This window comes from Microchirus variegatus (assembly GCF_963457635.1).
Source record: "Microchirus variegatus genome assembly, chromosome: 23".
Taxonomy (NCBI): domain Eukaryota; kingdom Metazoa; phylum Chordata; class Actinopteri; order Pleuronectiformes; family Soleidae; genus Microchirus; species Microchirus variegatus.
The window spans coordinates 12707761-12725420 of record NC_139824.1 but is presented as its reverse complement, the minus strand read 5'-3'; the positions used below and the strand labels follow the sequence as shown (position 1 = coordinate 12725420).

At 41.7% G+C, this 17660-nt stretch overlaps 1 protein-coding gene across 2 annotated transcripts in view; it reads left to right on the top strand.

The window, feature by feature from the left end:
• Positions 1 to 17442, top strand: part of ctnna2 (catenin (cadherin-associated protein), alpha 2) — a 262995-nt gene extending 245553 nt beyond the window's left edge. For both annotated transcript variants that reach the window (XM_083909549.1, XM_083909548.1), the window contains exons 15-18: positions 2868 to 3049; positions 4364 to 4469; positions 14173 to 14307; positions 16268 to 17442. In XM_083909549.1, the coding sequence (XP_083765675.1) occupies positions 2868 to 3049; positions 4364 to 4469; positions 14173 to 14307; positions 16268 to 16555 (711 nt within the window). In that variant the 3' untranslated portion in view covers positions 16556 to 17442. The remainder of the gene's footprint in view (positions 1 to 2867; positions 3050 to 4363; positions 4470 to 14172; positions 14308 to 16267) is intronic.
• Positions 17443 to 17660: the final 218 nt, after the last annotated feature.

Sequence of the window (17660 nt, the reverse complement as noted above, 5' to 3'; positions counted from 1 at the left end):
AGGAATTACAACCCATATGTAAGTTTTTATCTATAGTTTATATCTGTCCTTAGCGCTACTATAAATAAGAGCAATCTCGTACCTCGGGTGTGTCGTCATCAAGTAGCTTCGATGAGGTTTCCACCAGCGGTTCGCTTAGTGGTTAAAGCATTGTATTTTTGGTACACTCTTAGAAAAAAGTGCTCATAGGAGAACCCTTTTTGGCTCCAGGTAGAACCTTTTTATAAAGGTTCCACTTGGAACCCTTTTGGAGGGTTCCACCAGGAACCCCTTTAAAACCCTTTATTCAGGTAAGGGGTTTTGAAGGGATCTCTGGATCAAAATGGTTCTTACTGGAACCATTAGTGTTCCCAATAACCCTTTCTTCAGGAAAGGGTTTTTCCAGAAGCAAAATGGTTCCAGGTAGAACCTCGGCCCTTGTAGAAGGACTATTTTGGAACCCTTATTTCTAAGAGTATATGATGCAACTTACTTGTTTAGACCTAACCTCACTAACACTACCGGTGCACTTAAAAAAACTTCACACAAGGCACGGCAGCCCACCACTATTATCCATAATCTATAATCACTGAAAAAAAAGGTGCTTGGTTTATTTCAGCCACGATGTCCATCCTGAACACAAACGCATATGAGCTCGTTCTGGATGGCGGGGGCTGAGGCTTTTTAAATGACCCCTCGGGCCGTTTTGATCAGCAACACAGCGTCACAGCTTACCAGCAGCTTGATAATTGCAAGAATCTTTCCACTGTTTAGTTGTCCCAGTATTGCCCTGCGTCCCCTGGAAGGATAGGTTGCAATTAGCCAGTGTTCGAGTCGCATTCACCTCACAAATGCACTCCAGCATTTTTCTCTCCAAATGAGTGCATCTTTTTCACACGTCCTCCTCCAGCTGCAGAGGAGTTCCCACTGTTCACACACCACACAGGGCTCCAATATGTACTGGGTTAGGGATCTGTCAGGTCATACAACACACTCATCTTTGACAGGAATGACTAAACTGCAATGACAGTACAGCATTGCCTAAATTATACTTTTCACTACATTATATATGAACATGAAAAACTCTTTAAAAAAGCATTGAATTTGTCGACTTATGTGAATTTAGACAGATCAGCAAGAGTTGATGCAGCGTCATGTTGTTTTATTTGATATCGTGGTTAACGTCTGGTTATTAAACTCGTTTAGCGGTTATCAACCGAACAAATAACGAATCGTTTAATTTAGGAATCCGTCTGCTTAGTGACTCAATCGATTGGAGAAATCTGTACCTGAGACCTGTGAAATGGCAGACACCGAATAAATGTTTAATGTTAGATTAAATACAGGGTGTGAGGTATCCCAGAGCGAGTAACCGCTATGTAAGAACCATATTTCACAGTGACTCATGCAAGCATACCGGGCATTTTCTGTTTTAAAATATTGATTCCTCATTATGCAGGCGAAATTTGTTCTCAATGAGAGCAGGGTTTTCAACCCCCCCCCCCCCAACATTGTTAAATTGAATTTACCGTTGCACTGTTGTTTGTGTGTCTTGGCACCAGCAGCAGAGGAAAAAAAATACATAGGGTGTTGTTTAAGCGAGTAGGTTTTGCTTGTTTGTTTGATATTTTTAGCTGGAATTGCCGTCATTCTGAAGCTGACTTTTCTGAGTGATTTATTTATGTTTGCTCACCAAAATTGCTGCAGAGCAACTGTTATCACAGGTTAACAACGTAGCGGTTCGCATTTCAGTCACTATTTCAAACTTTAGCTCTATTGTCTAACAACAAAAACAGCAATGAGAACAGCTTTATTAGACATGTTTGTGTACGATATGCGAACGCAGAGGGTTGCAGAGAAGCAGAAAACCTATAGAGGCTGTAAACACATCAAAGCTATGACCCACTTTCGCACCAGAGTTCAAGGACACATCTGTTCCGATGTAATCTGTAATTTCACTCCCTTTTTTTTTTCGTCCAACCTCCCATCGCTGCTGATTTTCTTCAGGATCTGACGCATCGATGAGGAGACGTGAGCAAAGTGACGCAGTTTCTCGCCCGAGCTCACCCCCACACACCAGCTTTGGTGTGAGAAAGGAGGGCAAGGGCGATTATCTCATTAAGAGAATAGCAATTCATGGAGGACGGTCAATAATACATGAGTTTAAAAAAAACATTGAATAGCAACTTTTCCTTTCTCTGCCTCTTGAGTCAATAGAATTGACCCTAATGGAAAACCAGGTTACTCCTTCCTTTCCGTATCACCTCCCTGACATAACGTTGAACGGAATGCATTATTCATTCTCTGGTCTAAGAAGCCGAGGTAATTATACATTTATCTCCCAAATAATTCCCGGGTCCTTACCGCGCCTGTGACCTTGCCAAAAGATTTATACTATTTCGTACCTGTCCCTAAAGGCCGCTGAGCGAGCAAATGTATTCTCATAGAGGACAAAAGAAGAGTAGGCAAAATGGATTTGCACTTTATGGGTTGTAAGGCGTCGCAGGGTTTTGAAAAGGTCCGGCCATTAAATTTAGAAATTTAGAACTTTATTTTTTAAAGCATTTCATAGTCAGACTCTAAACTTGATGTTTGAGTTTTGTAGGATGGATTAAAAAGTACTCTCCGCGTAAAACATTAGAACAAATGGTGCTACAGCTCTTCCCTTTATATTCTCCCCTTGATACTCTTTCTGCTTAACTAATCTCCTTCTTATTTACCCCCCCGTCTTATTCCCCTATCATTCTGTCCTCCACACACTTATCGCACACCCTCATTTAAATTATTCTCCTTTGGCATTTCTGTCATTCTGAACCATGTTTGCAATAGAGTCTGCCCAAAATTTTACAAGCCGATTAACCTCTTATGCTTTTTTTTTTTTCTCCCAGGCCATCATGGCACAGCTTCCCCAGGAGGAGAAGGCCAAGATCGCTGAGCAAGTGGAAAGCTTCAGACAGGAGAAGTGCAAGCTGGATGCAGAAGTGGCCAAATGGGACGACAACGGCAATGACATCATTGTGCTGGCCAAGCAGATGTGTATGATCATGATGGAGATGACTGACTTCACCAGGTAAAAGTCACACATGTACCCTACAATCGTCGCTCGTGAAACACCTCCACAACGGACGTTATTCTTCTTCTGCGGTTCAATGTACGCAACCGGATGTGCAGGACGATCTGCTGTTCCGGAGAACCGTTGTTTACGTAACCAGACCGGGTTTTTTCAGAGATCTCGCTGAGCCCGAGATTACAATAAAACACAGTGTTCTCAGCAGTGGCTGAACTGTTTGTTTTGAACCTTCAGGGCTTCTTAAACAAGGTAATGACGCAGATATACACTAAAAAACAGCGTTTATCGGAACTTCCGGGTCTAGTTCTGCTTTAATGGTTGCTAATTATTCATATCAGAGATATACAAACTTCAGAGTGGGAGATTTGGGATCTTAATCTGCAAAATGTTCCACTTGGCAGCCGCTAAATTCATTTTGTTTGTTTGCCCTAAACAGCTACTGCTTCCAAAAAAAAGTGAATGTGAGTGGTGAGAACGAACCATAGATATAATCCACAGATAATCTGTGTTTAATAAAACAAAAAAATTAACCAAATGCAGAAATAACATCATCCATTGTTTACCTAGACACATTTTTTTACAGCATCTTAATGTACACTAATTGACACAATGGATTTCTGGAAGAAAAAAAAATTACCATTGATCCATAATGTTAAATACAAAGTGACTCAGATAACCTTTGTTTCAATGAGAATACATAGTGGCTCTGTGATTCAAAGATGTTCCGTAGCAGATAATCTGTATATATTTGCAGTCTTGTTGCTTATGTTTACTCAAAGCCGGCAGCTTTATTTTCAATCTCCTCCATCTGGGCTCAACATATCTGGGAAATCCCTAACGTTGAACCCGATGAGTGTCTGTCTCATGTATGGATTTGTGTTCCACTCAACAAAATCATGGCAAGGAACTAACTAAAAAAAAAAAAAAAAAACAAAATAAATAAACATCAGAGCCATTAGTGATTTTGGCGACAGTGGCTTATTTGGCATCAACTCCAGTGACTCAGATTGGCATAAACAAACTGAGTGGAAAATACTTAACAAGAAAAAGAAAAGGTTAACACTGACTAAAAATGAGGCGCAAACACACTCAAACAGTTGTATTTTGAAACTTTTGAATGTTACACCATATTCGTCGCATCCGTTTATCTGCACAGTTTTGATGTGTAATGTTCTGCTGCCACCCGTGGCCAATTAGCTTCTGCACACGCTTTGTGTGACACAATGGTACGTGTGCCGTCTTTGAAGGGGAACCCTGCCTGCCTCTTCATTCACTCTTTTTATTTCCTTCTTTCTCACTCTTTCATTTTCCCAGAGGCAAAGGCCCCCTGAAAAACTCCTCAGATGTGATCAACGCGGCGAAGAAGATCGCAGAGGCTGGATCCAGGATGGACAAATTGGCGCGTGCTGTTGCCGATCAGGTAAGCCGTGCAACTTCATTCGCGTGTGTGTCACTGTCATTTTTTTGCACTACACTTTCAATCACTCTCTCACTAGCTGGCTGCAGACCACATTTTGAGTAAGTAAGCTTTTCCATCGGACGTCTTTTAAGCATATATGTTAGTTATGGAGGTCTACTTACATACATTAACTTGTTTTTATGGACAAAAACCTCCTAGTTGCTGTAAACGAGCCGATAGAAATTGCCCAGCCGTGATATTTCAGACTCAACTCTCATACCCAGAAGACAGAGTCTTGTGATTGGCCAGTACCCAGAAGTGACATATTCAGCACACCTGCTCTCAGAAGCACAGCTCCCCCCTCTGGAACGGTGGATGCACTGCTACTCATTATCAAAAAATTTTTTTAACAATGTTTAAAAATAGCTTCTTCACGACTCCTCGCCGCAGTCGTTTTTATGACTTTGACCCAGAGTCAGAAGACACTGTCGCTCATGAAACACCTCCACAACGGACGTTATTCTTCTTCTGCGGTTCAATGTACACAACCGGATGTGCCCGGACTAGTGCCCGGAGCAGGACGATCTGCTGTTCGGGGGAACCGGTGTTTACTTAACCGGACCGGGTTTTTTCAGAGATCTCGCTGAGCCCCAAGATTACAATACAACGCAGCGTTCTCAGCAGTGGCTGAACCGTTTGTTTAGAACCTTCAGGGCTTCTTAAACAAGGTAATGACGCAGATACGCACTAAAAAACAGCGTTAATTGGAACTTCCGGTCTAGGTTCCGCTTTAATGTAGGTACAGAAAAGCACAGCGGGATTGGCGGGGCTGTGTTGTCACGTGACTCCCAGTGGCGCCATCGCCGTGAGAGCAAACTGCAGAACTAAGTTGTGTCGCTAATATAATTAGCTTGCAAGCAAGGTGTTGCATTCATTATCAGATGAGTACCTCTCTAAAACATGCTGACAGACCAGTTTCAATATCTAATCAATCAGCGCTGTGCCGAGGGAAGATGGGAGAGAATGTGTGTGTGTGTGTGTGTGTGTGTGTGTGTGTGTGTGTCTACAGCAAATGAAGTGGGATGTATTTCGGAACACGAGCAGCACTCCAGGTCAGGCACAATCATCTTCTTCATTTTATCTGTCTCTAATAAGCAGTGAGAATAATTCTCAACACAGTAGAGTCATTGATTTATTAAGGTGGCCTGTTGTCATTGTAATTGCATTTGTTGTTTGCTGGCAAACTGTATAGTTTGTTTCACCGTCACATGCTGGGCTCCTTTCTAACACGGCTACATCTGAAAAAAAGTTGGAGCGCTCATTAAAATTTTTTAAATATAATATTTTAATATTTCCCCAAAGTCTAAGAATTAAAGTAGAACTTGCAACGTGATCGCGAATAAAGCCATTTTATCTATAATGTACATTTTTGCATCAATATAACCCACCAGTGAGTCTCGTATATGCACAGGTTTAGCTATCCAAGCAATATTTATAACTTGAAAGCACTTAATCTTAATCTTACACTTTTAATGGCCATATTTCCTCATACAAATGAGATGCACGCGCATCACCTTATGATAGCAAAAAATAGTGGCTTATTTACAGCAAATACAGATCAGTGTAAGTTCACTTTCTGTTCAGATCTCTCTCAAACTCTACTGAATAAAGTTGTCTCGCTATCTAATGCACCACGTTCCACTGCATACTCCACTAATTTGCCAGTAGTTCTTGCTGAGAATTGCTGGAGGCTGGATCTGGAAGGGATGCTGATGAAAGCAGTGAGACCAGAAAACCAACTGTTGCGATACATGCTGTGCGCAAGTTTTTTCAATAAATGGAAATAGATGTTTAAATTCGGACACTTGCACAGAAAAAAAAAAAACACCTCTTACTTGACCAATGACAAAAGTTTAAACCAAACTTAATTTAGATTTAATTCAGCTGGGAACCGCTGATATATTCTATAATAATAATGATAATAACATTAAAAGAAAACGAAGAAACTAAATGAATAGTTGAAATGGTTTGTGTTATAATACTGTACATCTTCTCAATACATCACGTTGATGTCACAATATATGTAAATTCACAATGATAAACTGTGTTAGCATACAGTCGGTGCATTTACAGGCGTGTTAAGTGAGATTTTTCAACTAAGATCTAGCTTCTCTTAGTCGGACTAACATACCTTGATAAGTGATTCGTAGTCCGATTACTCCTGCGTGTATATGCTTCGTCGGACTGTAGTCGGACTTGGCGTTTCTTTGACCTGGAAGTAGAAACCGATGGCGGAAAACAATTCCGTAAAAACAGCGCCGGTGGCATCTTTCTACGGACAAGACAGCAACCAACCATGCCATGCTCCATCAAATTCGTATTACGCTTAACATGTACAGCAGGTACGAAACATGCAGAACCATCACAGCACGATCCATCTCGTCGTTCGCCGTTTGTTATCCTGTGATGTAAAACTCAACTGGAAACTGAATAAATACGCACTAGTTTATAGAGAGATACGGCGCCATCTACAGAGTGGGAGGTATATTGCTCTACAGAACAAGTTTGAGGCTTTTAAGATATGAATGTCCGTTATGCAATAATCTCCGCAAATGTGGAGACGAAAAGCAAATAGAAGAACTAAAAAAAACAAAAAAACAATGCCAATGATTGATTTGAAAAAATGCCAAGAAGTGGGCTGTGAGCTGAGTGAGGGAGAGGAGAAGGCAGGGAGAGTGGGCAGTAGTGCAGGGGAGGGGAGTTGTGGGGTTGCTCAGTGACCGTGAGCCTCGCGATCCCTCACACCACGCTTCAAGAGGTGGAGAGAGAAACGGTGACAGTGACAACGAACCTCGCGCTGGTTGAACGAGAGGGTGACAAATGCTTGCGCCTGTGGTCCTAAGTGTGGTGGTTTTTATCACAACAAAGTTGTGCACCTGGATCAGCAAATAACTACTACTCGACGTTTGAGCCTTGTTTCGCACGTTTCCGTGGGCAAGAACATTATGTTTCAGAAAGCCAGTCTCAGGTTTTGAGACGGTATTTGTTGCGTTCAGGACAGATAGGAGGAGGTAAAAGCTAAACTTAACCGTGCAGGCTTTTGTATTCACTTCTTGGCCTGTTGTCTTGCCAAGTGATGATCATCAGCGTTTAACCAGGTTTAGGTGGGAGTGAAGCCGTCACATGGCAAATCACAGGCAGAGCCCGACTCCGAATCAACAGTTGTCTGTAAACGAACGAGCAGGTGGCTTGCCATTTTTAATTCTCACTTAAATTGTTTCTCCAGACCAGTATTTACTTAATATTCAGAGCCTTCTGGTGCACTTCCAGATAAACCAGAACCTGTGTGTTTAGAAAAATAAAGAATGGCCCTGAGGATCCAGCATGTATTTTAATATAAAAGTGTTTCCATGTGAGGCATTTAGAACATCTGTTTTTGTATGCCATTAAGGAGATGAAATTAATGAATAAAGCAAAAACAAGTAACATTTCCTTTTATACTGCATCTTAATGCAACCGCACAACAAATAACATCACATTTGTATATGGAAAAACACGTATTTTGCATTCACACATTGTTGTAACCTGTATTGGTAAAGAGCACATGCGGCTTTGACAATAAGAATAATGGCTGCTCCACTGCTTTTAAGGCAGGTCCCTTAAGTAGCAAACCATGTTGCTATGACTCCACATCCAGGCCCTATTGACTAACATGTGTGAAGCAAAGGGGCAAATTCTGCGCGGAAGTACGGCGAAAACGATGGCGAGCTTTTTCATAGTCATTTAAGCACAGCACTTGATGCAGTAAAAACCCCTTGAGGCACCTCACCCCATTTCACTCCAGCAATGCCTGTTTTTTCTACTCTATTTGTCTCTCCATTTCCCCTACTCTATTTTATTCTTTACATTTGCCTCACACACACACATATACACAAACAGTAAAGCATAAACAGTGCAGGCCATCTGTACAACAGGAGCAAATGCGTTGTTCAGCCACAGTTTAAATACAGGCAGAATGAAAGTTCATCTACACCGTAGGTTATGTCATAAATGAAGTTATTTATAGTCCCCACACTGTAGAATAATACCTAACTAATACCTATTTCTTTATAAATATTCAAAAAAATAATGTGTTCTCACCTCCCTGTATTCAGCCCCATTTGATTTTTGTTGTTTCATCTGGTTTTGCATAATTAAAAGTGTTAAAAGTTATTATTTTTACGCTTCCTAACACGAAGCAAAGGGATCGCGACTAGGTTTCAATTTAGTTCTCAGCGGTTGTCGCTTTGTATGAGTGTAGACAAAAGTAGAGCAAAAAAAAAAGCTCCCGTGGCCTCGACTGACTAACAGTGAAACCGAGTGTGAAAGATGAGTAATTAAAAGGCTCCTCTGTAACAACTGAAAGTACAGTATAATGGGAGTTGTTGTACTGGGCGAGGGTGTCCGTACCGACTGTCTGCAGCAATCCTGTATCTGAGAACTGTCAGCGTTCAAGGACACGCGACACAGCTGTGTCTGCACTTTGAAGAGAATGCATTTTTTTAATTTCGTCGAAGTTTTGAGACTGAAATATCAAAAATGTGAAAAAAATTTGAAAACAAAATTTTGTCATGCATTGAAACTCATTGTGTTTATTGTGATAAATAATACTCCCTCTCTGGTAGCCTTACCAATCCGTGTATCATGAAAAAAACAGAAAATGACTTGTTGTTTGTTTTTTTTCCAATTTCCGATAATATAATATTGTTCTCAAATGAAAGATTAGAAATGGATAACAAGCGATTGATTTTTTTTCCATCTAACCCAAGTTACGTGACCCAACAGTTGCACAACCCGGAAGTGACCTGTGCTGGAAGTAAAACGGTGAAACCCTGAGGACGCAAACCACAGAGAAAATATATATCTGTCATCAGTTGTCTGATGTCATAAGTTAGAAAGATATTCACAGATTTTAAATTCTGCGATCAATAACATTTAAACGACTATCTGAAATCGGGAAAAAAACATTTGAAAATCAAATTAACAGTTCATTATCTGTTTTTGCCATTTCCTCACGAATACACCGATTCCAGTCATACCCTTTCCCTTGAAACCTTGGGGAAAATGTTTTTATTAATGAAACGCATAATCCTGCCATTTCAAATACAGCATTGCTTTCACTAAAAGTAGTTATATTTTGTTCATGTTGTTTGGCACTCCTGATGTTAGTCGCTTGGTTTCTAGTACACAGTAGTTGCAAAGCTCCCTGCTAATTGAAAAGGATGATCCTGGTATTTCGATAATTTGGGAAATGTGATCAGTCCAGTCCAAGGCGGTTCCCCCCAACTGCTGTGTTGGATTAATTTAGAGGAGGTCACAAAATAAAAATCAGTACACTGCTCAAACAAAACAAGACTTTTCTCGAGATGCGTTGATTTCCCTTGGAAAATAGGACAAACTGAGCGGTAAAAGGAGGATGTAACGGGTGAAAGGGTGAAAAGGTTACTGATTCTTTAAGATTTGACCAGTGTATGAATGTAAGATATTCATGAATGGGTTGCACCATGTTTTTCCAGGTTGTTCTGTTACTTATTGATGATCCCATTTAGTTGTTACCAAGTGCGAAGTCTGATGTGTGTAAAAAGCCAGATGGTGGAATATAACAGATGGATGAAGGAAAGCAGGGGACATTAGATAGTCACTTAAATGTAATAAGCAATTTCCCTTTTTTCTACAACTGCTCAGAAACGCTCAACGTTGGATATGATGAGAGCGGATGAGGATATCACCGTAGCTTTTCTTATTACCGTAGTGTAACTGACAGGTGTCGCTGTAGTAGGTCTCCCACGTCAGCCAGGAGAATGATTGTGTAACTGTGTGTAACGTGTTCTATTTCAATCTGTCACAATAGTTTCATTTCAAATAACTCCTCGTCTCCCGTTGCCTTCTTCGTCGTCCGCGAGTTGATTCGTAATAAAGCAGAGACGCGGATCAGATACAGATAGAGAGGCTGAAATTTCCACTTTTTTCAGTGAATTATTGAAAGAAAGGTCAGTCCCGTTCCTGCTTAGAAATGCGGCATCTGGTGCGAGGTGTGACTCGTGTTTTGACAGACTGCCACACTCTGATAGCACGTTGCCCTCCTCCGAGCCGGCAGAGTTCACGTCATCGCCCTGAATTATCCACGGGGGAGCATGTTTCATTCATTCATTCATTCATTCTCTAATGTCGAATTATGCAAATCTGATGCATTTTCTCGAGACGGAAAAAACAACGCAGGGTTCGTACGGTCATGACAAAACGGGGGAGGAAAAGTTTTGGAAATTGAAAATGCATTTTCTAGGTACTTGAAAAGTTAATGAAAAACTAAATTTCCTGTAAAGTCATGGAAATATTGCATGGATAATATTTTGGAATGCGTAAAACATTGATAAAATGATGCAATGTGCGATTAAAATTAAAATTTTGACATGCTCTATTCAACCACAAAATGCCAGTGTCGTTTCAACGAGTGTGATATGATTTAACTGCGTCTATGGAAATAAGGCCGTACGGAGGCGATCATTCAGTCCTGGCGCGTGGGTTTCGCCCGGGCTAACGGCTAACGGAAAAGCTAAAAACACAAGGTAACACACTTCGGGGGGCGTTCTTACTCGGAGGTAAAAAACTTGAAAACGATGCCACACAGTGGCTGCAAGTGTATACTGCAGGCGTGAACGCGAAAACACGAACAACAAAAAAAGCCCTTACAGAATACTACCACTTCCTCTCTTTTAACCATTACTTAAATGTGAAGTAAGTAGTTTATAGTGACATCTAGAGGAGAGACTGACATTTACAACAACAAACCGCTCCTCTGCTCACCCACCCCTTCCCTTCGCCTGAGCGCTACGGTATCCTCAGCCGGTCAAATGTCGTCCTCGTCGTCTTTCTCCGTGGTGCGGGCGTACGGTCAGGTACTGGTTTTCCTTTATCCGCTGTAAAATACGCGTGGTCCACCATTCTAAACGCGTAAAAAGATAAAGCGTTTAATACTGCGTAGTATTTATGGGTTTATATTACCCAAAATCCACTTTTGTATACATATTATGTGCTCCTGCATTGTCTAGTCGCTGTATAATAGTTTTTGTTTCATTTTCGTAGTGTTTCAAAAAGTCAACGTGGTCGCGGGGCCGCTGTTGCATTGCCACGATGCCAATGTTTCTACGTGAGCCTGTATAGACAAACCAGAGAGAACAAAACGAGCGCCGAGACGAGGCTGAGAGCGGATCTTTTTACGCGTTTAGAACGGAGGACCACACGTATTTTACAGCGGATAAAGGAAACACCAGTACCTGACCGTACGCCCGCACCACGGAGAAAGACGACGAGGACGACATTTGACCGGCTGAGGATACGGTAGCGCTCAGGCGAAGGGAGGGGGTGAGCAGAGGAGCAGTTCGTTGTTGTAAATGTCAGCCTCTCCTCTAGATGTCACTATAAACTACTTACTTCACCTTTAACAAAGATTTGCAGTCAAAACAAATGGACGTTCATGTGGCACCGATTTTTCGGTCTTGGAAAGTCATTGAAAAGTCATGGAATATTCTCCAAAATGAGGCGCCAGCTCAGGAGAAGGTGGTTTAGGAAAGGCCGGCCGAGTAAAGTCAGAGAGTGAACCAGTTCTCACGAGTCGCTATAATGGCTGTTGCTACTCTGTGATGAAGAGAGACAGGGAGGTAGAGAGAGAGAGAGAGAGAGAGAGAGAGAGAGAGAGAGAGAGAGAGAGAGGGAGATTTTCAATCGGCCTGGCAAAGTAATGAGCCGTGCAGTTTATTTACATCAACTGGGAGTCTGTCGGGGGGGGAAAAATAGACTATTCTTCAGCTGTACAAAAGAGAACAAATGTGTCATGTCTGCATCAAACTTGCCTCAGGCGGCAGTGAATGTGTGTGTGTGTGTGTGTGTGACAGCGTTGGTGGAGAGCAGTTAGCTGAGATGCTACTGGCGGGCGCGGCGATAAAATGCCCAAGGAGCAGCTTCTTCCCTCTGCCTCACTGGCTGCTCCATGAGCTCGCAGCTCTACCCTCAGTCTGCATTTCAGTGACAGTTATTGAGAGGAAGCCAGTGCTGGTGGCAGCTCTTATTTACCGGGTTGTTTAAAGCCCCCCCCCCCCCCCCTGCTCTGATAGAGGCCACAGCTATAAATGTAAACCATGGCCGTATAAATTGCCCCTCTTTGCACTTCTCGTTCGTAGGTTTGCAGAGGAACACAAACGTGTCAAACGGAGAACAGAGGAACCGCTTTACTTTGCTATGGTAAAAAAAAACCCACTTGTGGCCCCGGTCATTATCGCTATTTGTCTTCGGCACAACAGGCTGTTCCTCCGTGAGGAGGAAGAGAGAAGGCAGCAGATAGTCCTGCGAGGGGGGTTGTGTTTTCATTTCACACGCTTGATATTTAACTCGCGGTCGTCGCCACGAGCCCACAAAATACGCCGTGCGTTTTCCCCACACTGTGCTTGTGCTGCTGAATGTCCTAGTTAGAGTCGTTTAATATTAATGACTTGAGGAAAAAGGTGTTGCTACGAAATGATGCTCGCAGTGTTTAGGCAGCTGATGCAGTGTTCTTAACCCACTGGGAGCTTAGTGGGGCCATAGCCCGAGTCCTGGAAGGCTTCCAGATAGAATAATAGGGTCAAACGGTGCGATCGTTTGAGACCTGAGGAGTCCGTCCTCTTATTCCCTGTGGGTCCATTTTTGCTGCATTGTATGAATTGGATCTTTCGCTGCCGAACAGAGGGCCAGCAGGAACGGGTCAGAACTTTCTGCAAAGAAAAAAGAAGCGTAAGATAAATCTCTTGGGGACTTTGACGTGAGGAAAAAGTCTGTATCCTAGAATTACGTCCATTGTTCGTCGTTCATCGATTTGCGCACGCTGTGACAAACTTGCGTGTGGAATTAACGCATTACGCGCTGCGGGGAAGGTTGCTTTTGAAAAACGGCACCTGCATCGAGACACAATCAGAAACAAGGACTTCCAGTGCAAATGAGTGTAATTGGCAAAAACACAAAATACTAGAACCCTACAGTTTGGGTAGATAATACACGTCTGAATCCTATTTTAGAGAAAAACATATGATTTTCATGTTTCTTGTCTGAAATAATACCAATAATATGTTTTTTTCCTGTGTATTCCTTGGCTCAGGGACAAATCAAATGCCTTGGTAACGGCACAGAAAGTGAGATGTCACTGTTTCTAAGTTGCGGTTTTGTCAGTATGTCAGTTTCTGTGGATATTTGACCTCGTGCAGTGTTTTCCAACCAGTGTGCCGCGAGAGATCGTCAGGTGTGCCGTGGGAAATTATCCAATTTCACCCTAATTGGTCTAAAAACATTTTTTGAAAGCAAATAATGAATTATCTGCAAATAATATGGATATAAATATTCAAGAAAAATGTACCTTGACTCAAAAAAGGTTGAAAAACACTGACCTTAGATACTTAGGTCTATAAAGTCTCAAATATGTTTGGTTGTAATGAGGCCGTTAAATAACCCCCTAATTACTTGACTTGGGCACTTTATTTAACATCTGGCATGTATAGTAGTGCCTTCTACATTATTCAATAGGTGAAAAGTAAACATACAAACAGATGAGAGTGTGTCTGTTTCGTGGAAAAAAAATTGCACTGGATTATCTATTATGCATCACAGCGAATAGAAACTGACTTGACTCGTCTCTCTTTGTCCCCCTTTTTCTGTCCAGTGTCCCGATTCGGCGTGCAAGCAGGATCTGCTGGCCTACCTGCAGAGAATCGCCTTGTACTGTCATCAGCTCAACATCTGCAGCAAGGTGAAAGCTGAGGTTCAGAACCTGGGCGGGGAGCTCATTGTTTCTGGGGTAAGTTTTTTTTTTTTTTTTCAAAGTCTCACCACTTGGCAGCCATCTTATTATTATTATTTCAGAGTAACAAGGGCCGGTCGAAAACCTAAATGTATGCGGAGAAGAGCCACAGTTCTACTGTTAATGGTCACTGAGACATAAAAACTTTATGTATCGGAAACACTGTACAAGGTTTGACTTTAATCTGTGTCACACCATGACTATTGTGTTCCATTTCCTCTCTGGATGCCATGAAGCAGGCTATTGGCTTATTGTAAGAGGGTAGGATATGTTACTGCTTTGCCTTCATCTAACATTTATGTGTCCATTTCATGGCCCGGCTAATTTATTTCTGATGCTCCATGCAGATAATGTTTGGCTTTATCCACAGACTGAGGGTTTTTTTTTTTTTTTTTTCTCCAACGCATTGCGAGTAGAACCTTTTAGTACAAGGTCACTGTGAAGCTTTCAAGACCAGATAATGGTCGAAACATATAAAGGACCGATGCAATTATTTCAAATTGATTACCATGTAATGATACCAGAATGGTGCACTGCAGGCTTTTTTTTTTTTTTTTTTTTTTTTTCCCAATTGTATTTTTCATGCCTCATGAATCCTATTATCACTGCTCAAAATGACAGATGGCGCATATTGTGTTAAAAAAAATAAAATAATAATTGATTATTCAATTACAATTAGCTGTTTCTAAACTTAGAAGTAATGGAAATTTTGAATTAAGCTCTCGTTCAGTAATTGTTCAGTATATCCAGAGATGTGTACATCTGTGTGTGTGCAGTTATCTGTGTGTGTGTACACTTGCATTTGTTACCTAAATCTGAACTTTACTGGCATAAACACGACCAAGGTGACCAAAACATGGGCAAAGGGCAAATCCACATGGAAACTATCACTTTTTCTTTCTTTTATTTCCCTTCCTGGACGGCTTTTACGAAGCGATCTATTCCTTGTGGATATCGCCTAAGTTTAGGGCTAAGATTAGGCCTGTGTTTAGGTTTAGGTCAGTGTTAAGCTTTGCGCGGGTTAAACTGAGGGACAATGCTTTGTTTAGGCTATCCAAATGAACCTAAACCTGTGTGTGTGTGTGCATGTGTCTATCATTACCAGGTCTGTGTTGATGCTCGCCCTTATTAGTTTGATTGGCGAACGAGTCAATTTCCATTTACTGTGTTTAATCGCAGAATCTCTGAAGAAGAATATAATGATTTGCATTTTGCACAGTTTGCAGAAAAGTCGGATGATAATTATACAAAAATGTCCACAAGTATTGTGAATGAAGTGTGTTTACGCAGTTTGCATTACACAAAAAAAAAGCCCATTACACTATACTTAATTTCGGTGTCAGCTGAGATAAAATGGGGAAAACTGTGCCATTCTGACAGTTTTGCCTCTAAGAGAAAATCCTCATTAACTATTTTAGTTTGATTTATTCCTCTTATTAAAAATCCCGGACTTGGTTTTTTTTTTTTTAATCTTTGTTTTGAGTCTCCCCAATGCGTCTCGCTGTTCTTCACAATTTCTTAGGACTCTATTATAGTTTGTCTCATATGAGTTTTTTTTTTCCGCACGCCCTGCTGAGATTTTAACCTTTTCATGATGGCCAGCTGGATTCCACGCTCATTAAATCTGCACAGTTGACTCGTCTCAGCGTGAGGTAGAAAGGAGGCCCACTGGCCACGCCGACCCTTAAATGTCAGCCAAACAAAACAGAGGGAGACAGAGGTGCACCTGACCCCTGTCTCTGCTAATTAAGGGCTGCTAAAATAAGATGTCATGTAGCGATAGCCGTGTTTTTATCCCACTTAATTGCCAGACCTCCTAGGTGATATATGTGACTAATATGCCCTAATGTGCTCATTGACTGCAAGGAAATGTTGCACTTTTTTCTCCAAACAGAGACACTGACATTTTCTCCCCCCCCCCCCCCCCTCTTCCAACTGTCATATGATCCTCTTGCAGCTGGATAGCGCCACCTCTCTGATCCAAGCGGCCAAGAACCTCATGAACGCGGTGGTGCTGACCGTGAAGGCGTCCTACGTCGCCTCCACCAAGTACCAGAAGGTGTACGGGACGGCGGCGGTCAACTCGCCCGTGGTCTCCTGGCGCATGAAGGCGCCGGAGAAGAAGCCGCTGGTGAAGCGGGAGAAGCCGGAGGAGTGTCAGACGCGCGTGCGGCGAGGCTCCCAGAAGAAACACATCTCCCCCGTCCAGGCCCTCAGTGAATTCAAGGCCATGGACTCCTTCTAAGACAACGTCGTCATACTTTTTACTTCCACAAGTTGGAGTAAAAGTCCCCTCCCCCGTCCCCTTTTTACATTGCGTTAACCCACCTGTTTGCGATGTGTGTGTGTGTGTGCGTGTGTGTGTGCTTGGTGACATCTCAGGAGGACTACAGTACATATTAAACTGCCACACTGCGGCTCCTTTGAACTCTGTGGGCCCCACAGACTGGGTTAGCAGCACACACCCCAACACTATTTATCGGTCTTATTGTAACTTAATTATGTCAGAGCCAAAATGTGACACAAACCCGCTTTGGAAAAAAAAAAGAAAGATACAAAAAAAAAAAAAAAAAAAAAAAAAGGAAACATATCAGAGGAGAAGAAGAGTGTCATTTGAAAAAAAAAATAATTTGTGGCAGTTGATGTTCTAGCTATACCATTAACGTGCTACTGGCTGGCTGCTTGTATACACATTTAAAATCGTCTGAATGGAAATTCCTGAATGGTACAGATGAGAAGGTATTACAAAGGGGAAAATATCAATGTTGGTATGCTCCCCTCTTGATATACATATATATATATATATATTTTATTTTATTTTAATTTTTCACTTTGAATGTTAACCTGTAGTGCTAGGAATAACTCACGATTAAGATCTGGAAGTGCCAGCATACAAGTAGTTCCCCCCCCTCGTCCCCTGATGAACAAATTTTTTTTGTTGTTGTTTTTTTTTTCAAAAGCACATTTATGATCAACTGTATTGCCTTTTTAAATTCCTTTATTTAATGAATACATCACTAACTATGATGACCTTGATTGGAAGTTGTGTAGCATATAAAAATATAGACGGAGAGGTTTCGACTAGTCGTGGTTTGCTCTGAGAATAGAAATCCCTGCATACGATACCTTTATATCCACCCTTCTCTTAATAAATCCCTCAAGTTGATCCTCAAAGTTTCACGCGTCTTTCTTGCAGCACCCGACTGTGCCGTTACCTCCTTTATCAGTGGGTTTATGAGCGATTTTATTAATCTGGACAATCCGACACAATCATAAGAGATTACCATGCAAGACATGCAGATGAAAAGCTAAAAAATCTAAAAAAAAAACTAATAGTACAAAAAGCTTAC